At 40.6% G+C, this 15,111-nt stretch overlaps 2 protein-coding genes across 6 annotated transcripts; both read right to left on the reverse strand.

Annotated features, from left to right (window-relative positions):
- Window positions 1-1,572: 1,572 nt before the first annotated feature.
- On the reverse strand, window positions 1,573-6,421 carry LOC115582728 (cysteine-rich with EGF-like domain protein 1). Of its 3 annotated transcripts, none has more exons than XM_030418886.1 (6): window positions 6,256-6,421; window positions 4,528-4,704; window positions 4,355-4,438; window positions 3,428-3,523; window positions 3,162-3,302; window positions 1,573-3,038 (listed from the first exon to the last, which is right to left on the reverse strand). In XM_030418886.1, exons 2-6 carry the CDS (start codon window positions 4,697-4,699, stop codon window positions 2,818-2,820), a joined length of 714 nt encoding a protein of 237 aa, XP_030274746.1. In that variant the 5' UTR covers window positions 4,700-4,704; window positions 6,256-6,421; the 3' UTR covers window positions 1,573-2,817. The 3 variants fall into 3 exon arrangements, with proteins under 3 accessions (XP_030274746.1, XP_030274745.1, XP_030274747.1); XM_030418885.1 differs by having other exon boundaries at window positions 4,528-4,699; window positions 6,256-6,418; XM_030418887.1 differs by lacking the exons at window positions 4,528-4,704; window positions 6,256-6,421 and having other exon boundaries at window positions 3,428-3,591.
- Window positions 6,422-6,547: 126 nt separating this feature from the next.
- LOC115582727 (uncharacterized) lies at window positions 6,548-14,053 on the reverse strand. Of its 3 annotated transcripts, none has more exons than XM_030418883.1 (15): window positions 13,945-14,051; window positions 12,872-13,135; window positions 12,312-12,561; window positions 11,391-11,494; window positions 11,162-11,276; window positions 11,031-11,072; window positions 10,814-10,932; window positions 10,246-10,305; window positions 10,088-10,145; window positions 9,790-10,004; window positions 9,095-9,148; window positions 8,946-8,997; window positions 8,733-8,828; window positions 8,184-8,222; window positions 6,548-8,087 (listed from the first exon to the last, which is right to left on the reverse strand). In XM_030418883.1, the coding sequence occupies exons 2-15, from the start codon at window positions 12,977-12,979 to the stop codon at window positions 7,441-7,443; spliced, it is 1,959 nt and encodes a 652-aa protein (XP_030274743.1). In that variant the 5' UTR covers window positions 12,980-13,135; window positions 13,945-14,051; the 3' UTR covers window positions 6,548-7,440. The 3 variants fall into 3 exon arrangements, with proteins under 3 accessions (XP_030274743.1, XP_030274742.1, XP_030274744.1); XM_030418882.1 differs by having other exon boundaries at window positions 12,872-13,215; XM_030418884.1 differs by lacking the exon at window positions 12,872-13,135 and having other exon boundaries at window positions 13,945-14,053.
- Between the last annotated feature and the right edge of the window lie 1,058 nt (window positions 14,054-15,111).

A 15,111-nucleotide genomic window follows, 5' to 3' on the forward strand; every position in this document is an offset into this window, starting at 1 on the left:
AAGAAACAATACGAAAAGCCTGTCATACATTTTCACTTTGTTGTCGTCTACAGGTTGTTTTTTCTTTTATCGTACGTTGCTGAAAACTTTAAAACAAATCACTGTGACCAATGCCAGAAACATTTTTGTTTGACAGAACAAACTATTGTTTACTTTTTTATTATTCTTTTTATTTATTTATCTATTTAAGTTTGAGCTTTATTTTTTCTATTGTTTGAGCTTATTGAAAATGCCAGTTTGAGACTGTACTATTTGTATAAGTAAATGTTTTGAGCTGTACAGTAAAAACCTAGGAACAAGTTAAATGTGAGTGTCCAGCATGCTGAATGATTACTTGTGTGAACGTGAGCTAAAATCTCCCATGATGCATCATTCCTCACTCATTAATTGCATCTGCATCGTGACGGTGTGATGTTGTGTTTGAGAGTGATGTGTGTCTCACTTACTGTGTCCCATTAGTAGACAGCCTGTGCAGTTTTGTGAGAGTGCAGCATGTTTTTGGGGTTGCCTGTGTAAACGTATTCAGAAAAGAGAGATGAGTGTGTGTGTGTGCGCGCGCGCGTGTGTGTGCGTGTGCATAGCTGCTTTTCTGGGTGTGGGTTTGTTTGTGTGTCAGTATGTCTGCGTGTGTGTTATGAATGCATAAGAGAAAAATCTATTTAAAAAAACTTTATCAGAGGAAGTCCCTAGAGAGAAAAAAAAAGCGAGACTGAGTCAAAGTTTTGAATGAAGCATGGATACTCTGTACTGTTTTTTGTTTTTTAATCCTAGGAGGCTGTCCTCAGTGCCCCAGTTTGCTATTGTATGTGCTGTATCAGAATATTACTATTGAGTGTTGGCCAGCTTGTTTATATCCATCAAATAAAGGTGACTTTCTTTCTGTCTCTTTTTGTGATTTTATACTCCGATTTCAAATCCATTGTTTTCTGGTACTAAAACAATTCAATAAACTTTATTCGACGCCTTTCATACATGCAGCCCAGTGTGCTTCACAGAGCTAAAGAAAAGGGGAAAAGACGACAGCGATAAGTACAATTTTCCAAGACTCACAAAAGAGTAAAGTGTTCAAATACATAGAACAAAGTATAAATAAAAAAACAACATATACAAACTAAATGAAGACAATGTGTCATGTTTCGAGATTGAATTTAGTTGTTTCCTGTTTTGTTTTGTAGGTTTTATCCTCTCCATGTGTCATGCATTCTGTTTTACACTTCCTGTCTTTGAGTTTTCTACTGCCTTTTTTGAAATCTGTTTTTCCCCTCTCTGTCAGTTTGTCTGTGTCTCCATGTCTCTTCATCGATCATGTATTCCCTTCTTGTTTTACCTGCCTTGCCAGTGTTCCCCATGTCATCCTTGTTGTTCGTCTTGCGTTTGGGTCCTTTTTGCCAAACTGTGGCAAAATGGATTTAAAAAGTATTAAAAACCAATGACAAAACAAGACAAGGTAACTTCTACCTTAAAATAACAGCTTTGAAATCATGTTGGTGGTACAGTGTCTTGTAACAGGGTGAATGGTGTTTCTGTCACTTGTTTCTGCTCTATGTAACTTCAGTGAGAGGGTAGAATCACAGCGTTACATACATGTTTACTTCAACATACAAGTTATCAACTCATAAAATTGTTATGACGTCGTGAGTTTTGTTTGTAGTCAGCACCTACATTGCATCTAGCAAATTCTCACAGAACTGGGATTTGTATTTACTACAGTGGTGTTGCACTCAGAAACTGTGGAGGGCACCAGATCACACAATCTACCAATTTCTACTTAATGTCACTTTAAATAAAAAACAGTCTAAAAGAGATAGGTCTTAAGGTTTCTTAGAAAGAAACAGAAACAGCCACAACATGCAGGTTGAAAACACATTGATACCGTGATACCGTGGCATCGTGCAAAAAGGACACTACATAATATGTACAGTAAACCAGATCTGTACTTTGTACAGCAATTAGTAGTAGCAATAATACTATGTGGTTATTTTAGTTAACTTTGTACTTATTCAAAAAACTATTCCCGACTTCATCACTTAAGTTCCACTTTGTGTGTGTTTAATTCCTCTTAAATGTGTCATTTTTATACTAGAAAAACTTTTCTAAACGCATCAAAAGTGCTAAATTTCATGTAATAATGTTTTATTACTTAACTGATAACAACAAATTGTACAATTAACAGCAGAAATCTAGTGGCTTGAAGATATCGTATGCTATGCCTATCATACCGCATACATTTCAATATCTGCAACCTTCTGTTTTCGTTCCTTTCAGGTTTATCGCAACTGATATTTTCCAGTCAAAATAATGACAGAGTAAACATTTATTTTAACAGTGTAAAATTTGTGTCCTTCACTCAGAGGACATACATATAAATGTGAAAATGGAGAAAAGGGGCATTACGAATGTTTCTATAGTACATGCTACAGTGTACATGCTACAACAGACTGCAAACAGTGTTACTGATCGCAAATCTAATACATGGTTTATACACATATCTACATTTGAGCTAGTCATAAATCATAAAACTACAATTGGTAACATTGTATGTTTGTGGCTCCAAATGCCAGAACAAAGTAATTTCTTTGAAAAATAAAAATAAAAATAACAAAACAAATGATTCCCAATGAAGATGATTCATATTCAGTTCACTTCAGGACATTCATCGACATATTTCACAGTATTCTCATATCAATCATTTGTATTGTAAATAATACAGGTGAATGCTCAAGATGTACCTGCTTTGTCTGAACAGCATTTGTATGAGGCCTTGTTGAGCCATGGATCTGCCATATGAAGGGTTCAAATCTTATTTGTAGCAGAGTTTTAACGTCCCTTCATGAAGCTGTCTAACAAGCGGTCGCCCCTGTCAGAGAGCCAGTACCCTGCCATGGCCGCCACCGCTCCCATGAAAACCGACGTGTAGACCATATCTCCCTTAGCAGCCAGCGTGGCCAGAGCACAGAGCACCACCCCGAAGAACATTTGCTGCAGGACCTCCACCTCATCATCCTGGATATCTTCGAACAAACCTTTCTCCTGAACACCTGTACAGAGAGACAGACGTTAGGGTCTGCAGTGAGGGGGCTGTCCACGTGACTGTGATCCTTCTGTGTGTGTGTGTGTGTGTGTGTGTGTGTGTGTGTGTGTGTGTGTGTGATGAGACTCACTGGGTGGCTTCTTCTTCGTACACACACCGTTGCTTCGTATGAATCCTTTGGCACAGTCGCAGCGGAACGAGCCCTCTGTGTTGATGCAGATCTCATCCAGACCGTGACAGGCAAGTACTCTGTCACTACATTCATCTATATCTGAGTGAAGAGAAGACAGGCACAGGATGTATTCTCATCACAGGCGTGTCGATTATCACTGCTCCTCAGACACGTGTGATGAATGCATGGCAATAAAATACAAATAATCTCTTTGGTGCCGTTACCCAAACACTTGTGTCCCGTCAGTGTGTACCCAGTGGCACATTTCCTGCAGCGAGCTGGTCCACTACCCATACAGCCCACACAGGCTGGGTCGCAGTCTGGGGATAGAGTGACCATTTAGTTTCTTCATTAAGAGACTGAACTGCATTCTCGGGTGCTGTAAATGCTGCACATGAGAGACAAACAATCCATAAAAGCAATCCAATTAGATCAGACAGGGAGTCCAAAGAGTAGGGATGTAGCAGTCTCATTGAGTAAGTCTTGCTTTTTGTTTTGGGCTGAATTTCAACATCTCTCTGGACTGACTGCAGTGGATTCAGATCACCTGTGTGCAGGATGGGGAGACCGACTCCTAATTAATGAGTGGAATAAACTTGGGGCACTCCCCTCCCAGCCAACCAGCGGGTGACAACCGCCTTTTGTGAAGGTTTATGAGAGGTGGAGAATGGCATACATGTTGGACTCACTCACTTTCTGAATATGTCCCTGACACACTGTAGACCTCATCCCGAAAGATTGCCAGGCAGAAATTCTGGTATGTTTAGGCCCCTATTGAGATTTCTTTGCAGCCCTGTTTCATTCTAGTTGAGGGATATTGTGTTTATTCTTCAGCCAAGCTGAGTGACCACAAAAGTCAGCAGTCAACTCGGCTGCCTGCATCAGAACCGTCCTTATTTGTGAAAGTATTACTTGACTCACAAATAGCCGGACGCCTGGAGGTTTCATTTTGTTTGTTTATATTTGGTTTATCTTAACTGAACCACCTGAAACCAAAGCCCCTATACACCTTCAGTTTTAACATGTTATTTCATTGGGGACTTGAGAGCTTGTAAAAGCACATTTCAGTTAGATTTTCCCCTGAAGAGGCATTTGTGTATTATCCAAGTAGGTGACATACTGTGTTTTTCACATCATGCTAAACAACTTACCTCTGCACTCAAACGACCCTTTTGTATTGAAGCAGTATCTGTTTGCAGGACAGATACCCAGCTCAGTACCACACTCATCGATATCTAAAACAAACATAGACTTGCATCATGAGTCTGCTCGTCTTATGCTACATGTGATGATTTCAAGACTCACAAAGCTCTGTATACAGTACCTACACAGGTGTTGTTGTGGAGTGTCCATCCCACTCTGCACCCTTCACATTGGTCACTAGCTGGGCCAGAACACTTACTGCAAACATCTGGACAGCTGTTCACCACAACAGCCGACAGGCAACACAGCCAAGCAGCCTGCAGCAGGTTCCTGTGAAGCATCCTCACTCCCATCTGTTCTTTCAAGTCCAGATGATAAAGTTGTTTATCTCGTCCAAAATATCACATCAGGTTTGTTTAATGAAGCTTGCAAGATCGTAAGAGTTAGGAACAGACAGCTGGCTGAATAACGCAGGCTCTATGAGGAAAGCTTTCAAAAAAAGGCTATTTCTTTGAGAAAATCTCAAAAATATTGCTTAGTTATATCCAAGCATCCCTATAGATCGTTTATGAATAAACGGTTGCAGATTATTTTGATTATCAAGGCTCAAAGAAGACTCAGAAGGCCCAGAAGTCCCAAAATGATTTTAAAAGACATTATTTGCAAGCTCTACGTGCGGTTGAGCTCCTGCACCCACTCCATTTCCAATCTCAGGGCTACTCAAGCCATTTTATATTTTTGGGGGGTTGTTGTTTTGTTTTTTTTCTCATTTCAAACAAGTCTCCATCTACTTCAGTTGTTAAGGAGCACTGCAACACTGTTTTGCTGCGAATCTCCAGAAATGTTTTTTAGACAATACATGACTAAATTGTGTTTTTTTTGTCTTTTATCCAGGAGGCCAATTTGGATTTGGTGCAACTTCATGGATTCCACTACTCCGTTCCGTTTTCTTCCCCCTTTTTCAGGGGGGGTTACTTGGACCAATTACAGTTAGCTCCATGGGCGAACTGAGGCAGAGGCTGCCACACAAGGTGCCAACTGCACATCAGGAGCAATTGCTCAAAGATACTTCGGCATGTAGCTCAGTTCGACCCCAGGGGAGCTGGGATTTGAACCAGCAACCACCGATCACTAGTCCACCAGCTCTACCCACTGAGCTACAGCCTAGATCCACTACTCATGAGGGGTAACTCAAATATTGTACTCTTCACTTACAGCTATAGTTACTTTTCCAAATCCAACGTCACATAAAAAAACACATGATTTGACTATAACATATGGTGCAAGTGAGCTCCACCTCAATCAACTAAACATTAATATGAAATTATTAACCTAATTTTAAGCACTTTTTCTTCAGAGGCAACTTTTGCAAATAACACCTCTGTGTATTTACATGAGTTAAGTCTGAATGCAGGACTTGCAACAGAGTATATTTACACAACGGTCTTGCTACTTTTACTCAATGTAAGTAACGAGCCATTCATTCATTAGAAACTGTTTGATCATTTGAAATTTGCTGAAAGAAAGTTTCTGTTTCCCAAACCTCCCTAATAACAAACCAATGTCATTGACTGTTACTAAAGTATAGCCTGCCTGTGGACTTCATAATGAATATTGTGATATTTTCCAAAACTTTAATAGCTCATCAGGATGTTTTTCCACTATATACTATATACACTATATTTGCTGCTATCTGTTTTAAAGAAAATTCAATGCTATCATTTTAGATGATTAATTGTATCTCACATTCTCAGCCTTGATATAAGACATCAGCGTCACATTATGGCAAATAAACTCAGGGTAAAACTGCTGCTTCAGCCTGCTGGGACCGTCAACACACCAAACATTTCAACTCGCCTCAAAACAAAAATCTATTCATGATGTAAGGTTGGTTTTTTTTTGTAATTACCTCTCTAAGTGCGTCGACTGGGTCAGACCTGTATCGTCTTTGGTAAAGTTTAAACGCAACAACACAGCTGAGACTCACTTGTAACACTTCCAGACTCATTTGAGTTTGATTATCACAAACGCACATTCCGAGCGGGCGGCACACACGCCAGCCTTATAGCACCGCCCCACTGGGATTTGTTGAAGAACTTATCAAGCGCTCACCTGTGTCCGGGAATTGACGCTAGATTGCACCAATAACATTCCACTCCCTTCTCTTAGAGCTGTCCAATCACAACCCGAGAACCGCCATGCACAAAAATAAGTATATTTATTTATAGACAAGTGTTGACAGACTCACAACACATGGATGTAATCAGTCTGCAGGGTTTTGTGTAAAGCATTGTGCAGCTTGAATGAATAATACTGGTCTCATTGTATAATATCCTGAACAAAAGAGTCCCACTGATGTGACAAAGGAAAAATGAATTAATCATAATAACAAAAAAGTCCTGTCTCGTCAAAGTCTGATATAACTTACGCTGTCCCATGACCACCATTGTTGTCAACATTAAAAAACACAATGGCACTGTTCTCCTGACATTTCCTTCATAATGTAGTCCTGTCTTACCGAGCAACAAATACACCCCTTACTCCGACTTGAGTTATGTTGCAAGAGCCCAGCTGTTTTAGAAAATTACTTAACATCTCCTGTAAAAAAAAAAAAAAAAAAAACTATAACAAAAAAATGGTTTGTCACAGAAAACTTCCGACAGGGAAGTGAAGTTGGAAAATGTCAAGAGACTGATGCAATTTTGGGCTGTTTCTGGGCATTTCTGGGCAATAAACTGGTATTACGAACAGCTGGCTTTTAACACTTCACTTTTTTCTGATCTAATCCCCATTTTGGATGAACATGTCCTTCATATGCAGAGAATAAAAATAATAGTGGTGGACTCAGTATGGTTGAGGTGCCGGAGCCCCGTGAGGTGGGCACCAGTGTGCAAGAAAGTCTTGATATACTTAGAGAAGAGAGAGGGTATTTTATCACATCTTGTCCACGAGTAGGGCACCCTAGAGGGCATTTTATCATGTTCTTTCTACCATAGCGGCATCAAAGAGGGCACTTCCACAGCGTTTTCACAGTGATCGCGACCCCCGAGTTCACCAGTGAACAATAATGTTCAGCATGATATTTATAGGGGCCTCAACTGCTTGTGTCTCCAGCTTTTCTCAACAGTATGATGCCCTCTGCTGCTCTGCCTTCTCTATAGTCCCTGCTGTCCATCAATCTGAGGCACCACCTCTTCCATGACCCTTTCCCTGTCCCTCCCACAGTGAGCTCAGTCAACAGAGCTCCTGTCTGAGAAGGAAGCTGGAACAGCCGCAGCCCCTGAAGCAGCTCGGGAAGATTCCTGTCGCTGCGTGGATTGGAGTCAAATGTCACCAGTAGAAAACGCTCTCCAGCTCGACCCTGCAGCCTGTCTGCTTCTATAAGGCACAGGGAGGCCATGAACACATCAGAGTAAGGCGACCCTGTCAGCGGAAGACCCCGGTTCTCTTGGCCCTTTGTCCTGATATCCCCTTTGTGCCAGCGAGTCCATTCCTCTGCTCTCTCCAGCGCTTTGCGGGTCACAACGAGCATGACTTTGCCACCCTGGCTGTTCAGCTCCAGCAGCTGGGAGTGCAGCCATGGCAGAGGCCCCAGAGTGCACTGCTCCTTCCTGCTCCACTGGTCCACAGACACACAGAAGCCCCGGGTACAGAGCATGGAGCCAAGCTGGCACACTGACTCTGAAACGCCACCATCCACATCCGGAGGGCTCAGCAACACCACAAGACGATTTCCACCAACTTTAGAGAGGAGAAACAAGGGGACTAATATCAGACGGTTGGCTTGTTCCATCAAGAATTCATGATTTTTGTATGAAAGGCAGAAAAAACACTTACTCTCGACAAATCCGCCGTGATGGAAGCTCCACACCCATTCTATAAAACACAAAAAGACTGAATATACCACAGGGCTGAGGGAAAATACAATACGAGTACATTTATCATGTCAGTGTCACAAATAAATGATTCCTTAAACTGTATGTAAGCAAAAAAGATGCATGATTTGAATTGATAATTCCCGGATATAGAAAACAAGATTAGGTCTTTGAGGCAAATGAATGGAGGCTTTGAGGGAAGTGCCTGAGGAAATTGAAGTTGGACAATGCATATTTTATCGTGGGATGACAACAGTGCAAATTCCAGAGCGGACAATTAGTCACTGCTCTGTCTCCTTCATGCATGATAGGTTTCTCCTGGTTCATCAAATATTTAACACACTTATCCACAAAGGATAAGTTCACCCAAAAATTAAATCAAATTAAAAATTAAAATACAGTCATTATCAAAGCAAAACAGTGAAGCAGCATTCTCCTGAACAACTGAACTAGATGGGGGGGGGGGGGGGGGTAACTTCAATGTAAAGAGAAATTAAGAAATAAGACTCACTCTTCACATAGTCGTGAAGGCCACATTTTATGAGCACAGTCAGGCAGACCAGCAGCATTACACCAATAACCAGGAGACTCCAGCGCCACCTGTCAGCTGCAGGTAGGACAAAACAAAACTCCATTCAAAAAAAGCTAAAAAAACCTGCTGCTGTATTCTAGTAAAAACATATCATCCACCAGTTTCTTTGGCTATAAACTTTGTCAGACTCACTGTTTTGAACACAAAATGGACCAAGCTGGTGTTCCAGCCCCTTTAGTTTCATCTGCACGAATGGATCAACATAAATGAGTTATTCAGCTTCACTAACTAAATATATATAAATACTGTATGTACAATGCACAGAAGGGAAAATACTTTACCATCACACATGGTGAGAGCTGAAGGTTGATGTCTTCAAATACTCCTTCTATTTTCTGAAGAAGACAAGATTAAAAAATCATGCATCTGTCTCAGTCATTACACACTCACACTGTGCAGTCGGGCCTCACTCAAACCCACTGTGCTTTATTTTCAGCTCAAAGTTTCTGACGTTACCAAATGTGTCAGTCTGAGATTCAAAGAAATGTGTATACAATTTTGCAAAAGACATCTACAACAAAATGACACGGTAACACGTGAATAAAAACAGAATGCAATCATTTGTGTTTACTGACGACAGTTTTTACGAAATGTTCCTGAGCCCATGTAACTGGCCATGATACTATCGCCTGTGATTAATCAACCGGTCTACATGTGGGATGTTCCAGACAGGTATTTTTCAGGCATTGCACAACTTTTTTGTGGCTCATGTCCCAACTTTTAACAGAATGAGCAGATATTTACAAAAATCTATGAAGCTGATGAAGCAAAAACACTCAAGATATTGTCTTTGTACCGTTTGTACGATGGGCAAATGATCACATCCTGTTTTATTTGTGTTTACGGTCAGACATATAAGAGGATTTTTCAAAAGTTAAAGTGCTGAAGTCGAAATAAAAGCGTAAACTTTACAATAACCAAAATTAAACAAGCTTAAAAAGTGGGGCTACGAGGCTCTGTATGAAGGTTTTCTTACCCACTGTCCTCTGCTGTTTTGTCTCCATGCACCCTTCAGCTGTTGTCTGAAGCCCTCCATCTCTCTGCAGCCGCTCTCTCTGTGACAGGGCCACACTTCACCGTCCAGCCTGCAGGGGGCGGACAGGTTCCACCACAGCACCGAGCCATGGTTGTTCATGAAGCCATGGCGCACAAACACTGACACATTCTGCCACACGTTTTTTTGGAAGAAATCTGTAATGGACAAACAGATGAGATCAGCATTACCAGTGGTAAACATCCTTTTAGACTGAGACCAGTGTAGAAGAAGCTCTTACTTGTTTTTCTGAAGGGGCAGCTTTTAGAGGGCCTCCCCCACTCACCAACCTCCCATACCTACAAAAACACACACACACTTGTCAGACATAGGTCTGTATAATGCATATTGTTGTTGACATGTGAGTCATAAGTCCTCATGATGTTTGAGTGAAGGTACCTGGAAACACGTGCAGGGGGTCACAGAGTACAGCGGGATGGGCGTCGTCACAGTCACCTCCTTTAACATAAATAAATATATATATGTTACACACTGTAGACTAAAGCATAGGAAATAGTAATGCACAAAGTACAGAGCAAAAACAGAGCAATCTGCATTGTTATAATACCCTCTGAACTTTCACTTACAGGTGCACTATGTAAACAAAACTCACGACTGAATGAACTGAATAACAAACTGACCTCAAAGAACAACACAGTTTCATACTCTTTACTTTGTTTATATGTGGCGGACCCTGCCACCTCTCTAGCTTCAAACAGTGTTCTGGGGACCTTATCTTCACTTGAGAACAGCTTGTTTTATTCATTTATGTATAGATAAATATGTCTGAATTTCAATTCTTACCTCATTAATATTGTAAAAATAAAAGTCTGACTTTTTTAAACCTACATAGCGCCCCTTTAAGTGTTATTTTATAATGCCTGACATTGCTGCATTGCTACTTTTACTTCAGCAAAGGATCTGAATGTTTTATATGAAACATTAGGCCCTGACATACAACACTGACCCGACATGTTCCATTGCCCTCATTCTGGATGCACACACGCAGCATGCTCTTATTGCTGCCGGCAGACTGCAGCTCCACCTGATTCATCTCTTGGTTAATTACGCTTATAAGTTTGGGCACTGGAAGACCAGACAGAAAGAATCCTGTTAAATTACCTATGGAAATACAGAACAGCACAAAGACAGCAAGCACGTCTATCATGTGTTGATTATTTTACCATAACATTCTTTCACACGCCCCTGCAGCTCCCGGTTGCACACTGAGGAAAGATAATACAGTGTGTGTCAAGCACTGTCGCAATATATTGCGTGTGGGCACTTATGAGTTCAGCAGGTGCTCGAATGTTACCTTTATCCAGAGAAAAAACCCTAACTTCCTGACGAAGTTGTGATTGTCTGGAAGGATAAATAGTCACATGACTGCCAAAGGTAACCCCGGCTGGCTCAGTAATCACCATGAGTAGCTAGAGAACACACACAGGAAGAGAGAGAGAGTTTGTAAGACTGTGAGCAGGCAGACTGTATATTGCCTCTTGGCAGTACAGATTTTATATTGCAGTACATGGAATCTACTGTACCTTGGACTGGTTTTGTTGAGTAAGAGCTGTGTGATTCACAGTGAACTCCACCTTCTTGCACGTGGGCAAGCTGAGTGGTGTATAGTGACACATTTTCAAAGACGCTGTTGCAACAGAGACAGAAGAAGCAGGGTGGGGCTCAGAATTCATTGAAAAGTTTAACTGTAGGAACAACAACTTAAAAAACAGTGTTTTCTTTTTATATTATAATAAACCAACCCAGAGAATACCTCACAAACTGTATGATGGTGGATTTTCCACAGCAAACATTTCATCCCATTTATAAAGCTAAATGTCTCATTCCCACTGTGGTCTGTGGGTTACATTGTTGTTGTTCCTTTAAGGTGAACAAGTAGATGAGAGAAGAACAGCAGCCACTTATACAAATAAATCAAGCCATTGTTGATTTTTTTATTATCCCGTGGGCAACTTCAGTGTTTGCTCATTCATTCTTCCCGTAATGATATCTCAACATCCCACAACACGCTCCTCCCAAGCTGACTGTCAGATCTTGCATACAGTTCACAATAGCTTCCAGTTTGTTATTTGGCACATAATGTTCTGTAACCTTGGCAGAAAGTTTAAAGAAAGTAAATGTTTGCTGTGGTGGATTGCCAGTTAGGAGCAAGTTGAAGTTGATTTTCATGCTAGTAGCTGCCAGGATGGTGGGAAATGATTTAAAGAACAGTTGGTAGTGACGTTGAGGCTCATAAACAGAATGGATTTAAAGCAACATTAAGTAGCTCTTTCGCCTTAAAATACCAGCTTGGAAGGCATTTTAATGTGTCTTGTAACAGGGTGAATGGGATGTCTGGGGATGTCCCTCGCTTGTTTCTGCACTATGTCACTCACGCCTGACAAGTTGTTACAGTTGTATACAAAGTATGAATTCCCACATGATCTTGCTTCAATTAAACACACCTTTTGGATTCCTCGTCTCCTCGCTGTAATCCTCCTCCTCGAGCCCAGAGTGCCCTTCATCCTCCACATCTTTCTCCTCGTCCAGATGGATGTTGATCTCCACGTCTAACACCAGACATATTTTACATAGCGCTCCATCCTTACAGCAGAGCTTGGGAAATGCTGTCAGCCTGAGGACGTCCACGGCATCGTCATCTGCCTCAGTAAGATCCGTCTCATGGCCCATATTAATGGTGCATTCAGAAAGACCCTGAGAGATGGGGAAATTAAAACAAGACAGATGTTTAATGTATGGCATCTGGATGGTACACATTTGCTGTTCAGAGGCCTATATTGTGATGAATGTACATAGAACAGCCCTTTTCTGACAAGCTTGCAGATGGTTATAACCCTCTGCTGTTTGAGAATAAAACACTTTATGGGTGAAAAAGGAAATTAAAGTAGCCTCACCAGCATAGAAAGGAAATTAAAAGTGTTATCTGTCAACAAAACATTGCATATTCTGTTCCGCAGCACAGGAAATGTTTGTATTGATGATCCAAAGCAGTGTCCGACAGTACCTGTGAGCAAATAACTTCATCGCCACTGTATCCAGAGATCTCCACACCACAGGCTGACACAGGCAGAGTCAGTAAAACGCACCAGACGGACCATCCAGGAAGAAACATTTTCAATCTGATTTGCAGTATTTAGTCCAACAGCATTTGTCTTTAAAAATATTTTTCCAGGAGCAACATGAAAACCTTGTTCAACAAGTCCAGCCTCTTCCTCCCCTTCATGACTTCAGATTAGGGTTCAAGTTAAAGTTGAAACTGCACACTGGCCTGGAAGGCAGTGAGTCGAGACAAAACTGTCAGAGCATATCTGTAAGTGATCGCGGGGGAGCTTCACCTGTGGTTATGTCCTGAGGGAGAAGAGACATACATCAGTGCAGGTATATAGATGTTTTCTAGTGGTGGTATATATTGTCATATATGTCATTTCTCTCATTACATTTTTTTTTTTTAATTCATACAAGCCAAACAATTGCTCGATTCATGGTGAAAATAATCAGCAGATTAATACTTAGATAATCCTTTTATAGATACAGCTTTAATTCAGCTCCACCTCAATCAATCACAACAGCATAGTGCTGTTTTTACATTAATGCTTTGACCACATAATACAACAAATGTCTCCTGTGACTGTTATACTATTATAAATATTATGTCATTGAGTTACTTTTAATACTTTAAGTACATTTTCCGAATTATACTTTAACAGTAAAACAATTTTCAACAGAGGACTTTAATTGTAATAGCGTATTTTACAGTGTATTGTTCTTACTTCTCCTTAAAGGGGTTAGGGATTTAAATGGTTCAGTGAGTCATCCAGATTTTTTTAGATTTCTAGCTGAACTCTACGTCCACTTCTTGTGTTTTGGTTTCTTGATGAGTTTCCTTTGAATGAACAACATTTTTCATACAAACTCCTACAGTTTTCTTGTATTTACAGACATAACAACTGGGGACTGTGAAGTCCTCCAAGTATTAAACAAGTGAACAGCTACAGTATGGGAATATATTAACCTTACATTAAAAATGACATTAACTAACACTAACAGCATCATAGAGATATCTTCAAGGCCACTTACCATGATTTAGTAATCCATCTTGAGGTGTTTCTTCTCCTCACGGATTACTAAGCTGCACACCCTGTCAGAGTTACCAAGAAGTGTTTGACTCATGTGAAAATTGAACCATACAGCGCGTCACTGTCCTGACTCAGGAGACGCCCCTCTCTCTCTCTCCCTGTCTCTCTCTCTCTTTTTCCCTCTCCCACTCCTTTTGTCTGTCTCTCTCTCTCTCTCTCTCTCTCTCTGTTTCTGTCTACCTCTGTCCCTTGCATGTCAAAAGCACATAATCCTGAAACTTCCTGCTCTGAATTCCTGATTAGAGTATTATCAGCATGACCTACAGTAGAAGGGTCAAAGTCCACTTTTTTTTAATTTATTTTTTTAAATCAAAACTCCAGTTTGAACACTGGATTGTAGTGGCTTTACACGCAAAGCTGTATATTTGAACACAGCTGATACTTCACAGCTTGTTTGTTTGCTCTTTACTATTTGCATAGATTTGGCAAAGATCCTTTTGCAGTTCTTAAGTAAGCAGTTTCTTGACAAGCAAGTTTATTGCTTGTGCTCGGAAGAATGTGCATACCTTTGACCAGCACTGTGGATGTAGCTCATTGAAGGAGAACAAACCCAGACGACAAGAATGAAAGACAACAAGAATGAAACAGCACTTGCTGAGCAGCCCGACTGGTTTGACCACATAATGTTAACTAAACACTGAGCACCCATCTACCTATCAAGAACTCTTTGGAAATGTGTTCAACTGCAGTGAAAAACTACAACACCCTATTGTGCTCTCTGTAAATCGATATGGGAGAGTCACTGTCACAGCACAGGTAGACAGTATGTTTACATAAGCTCTGCATTAACTGTACTAATCTGCTCATACAGATTAAACATTCACTCTGCATTACCTCAGAATTAAATCTTTCACTCCACAACATTTAACTGATGCTGTAGTGTCCAGGTAACCCTGCCTTTGTTTAAGCTTTCAGTAAATGAATTGTAAGAACCACCTCGTTGAAACAGGTCTGTTGCTTACTGTTCACATTAGGCATCAAATTTTCCCCCACATATCCTTTAATCATATTTACGTGAAAGTCTTTCATTTGTCAAGTTGTTAATAATAGAAAAAGGTAAACAGTAAAGAAACCAAATAATTGACTTTTTTTCTACTTCTGCGCAATA

This window comes from Sparus aurata, chromosome 6, assembly GCF_900880675.1.
Source record: "Sparus aurata chromosome 6, fSpaAur1.1, whole genome shotgun sequence".
Classification (NCBI taxonomy): domain Eukaryota; kingdom Metazoa; phylum Chordata; class Actinopteri; order Spariformes; family Sparidae; genus Sparus; species Sparus aurata.

What these genes read in the sequence shown, in the direction of transcription:
- LOC115582728 (XM_030418885.1), bottom strand. Translation starts at nt 6,381, where the DNA reads ATGTGCGTTTGTGATAATCAAACTCAAATGAGTCTGGAAGTGTTACAA. An exon ending in CAGTCGACGCACTTAGAGAG is followed by an intron (nt 4,700 to 6,255) that starts GTAATTACAAAA and finishes TTGAAAGAACAG; the next exon opens with ATGGGAGTGAGGATGCTTCA. An exon ending in TACGAAGAAGAAGCCACCCA is followed by an intron (nt 3,039 to 3,161) that starts GTGAGTCTCATC and finishes CTCTCTGTACAG; the next exon opens with GTGTTCAGGAGAAAGGTTTG.
- LOC115582727 (XM_030418883.1), bottom strand. Translation starts at nt 12,979, where the DNA reads ATGTTTCTTCCTGGATGGTCCGTCTGGTGCGTTTTACTGACTCTGCCT. An exon ending in GGTTTTTTCTCTGGATAAAG is followed by an intron (nt 11,073 to 11,161) that starts GTAACATTCGAG and finishes ATCTTTCCTCAG; the next exon opens with TGTGCAACCGGGAGCTGCAG. An exon ending in GCGTGTGAAAGAATGTTATG is followed by an intron (nt 10,933 to 11,030) that starts GTAAAATAATCA and finishes CTGGTCTTCCAG; the next exon opens with TGCCCAAACTTATAAGCGTA.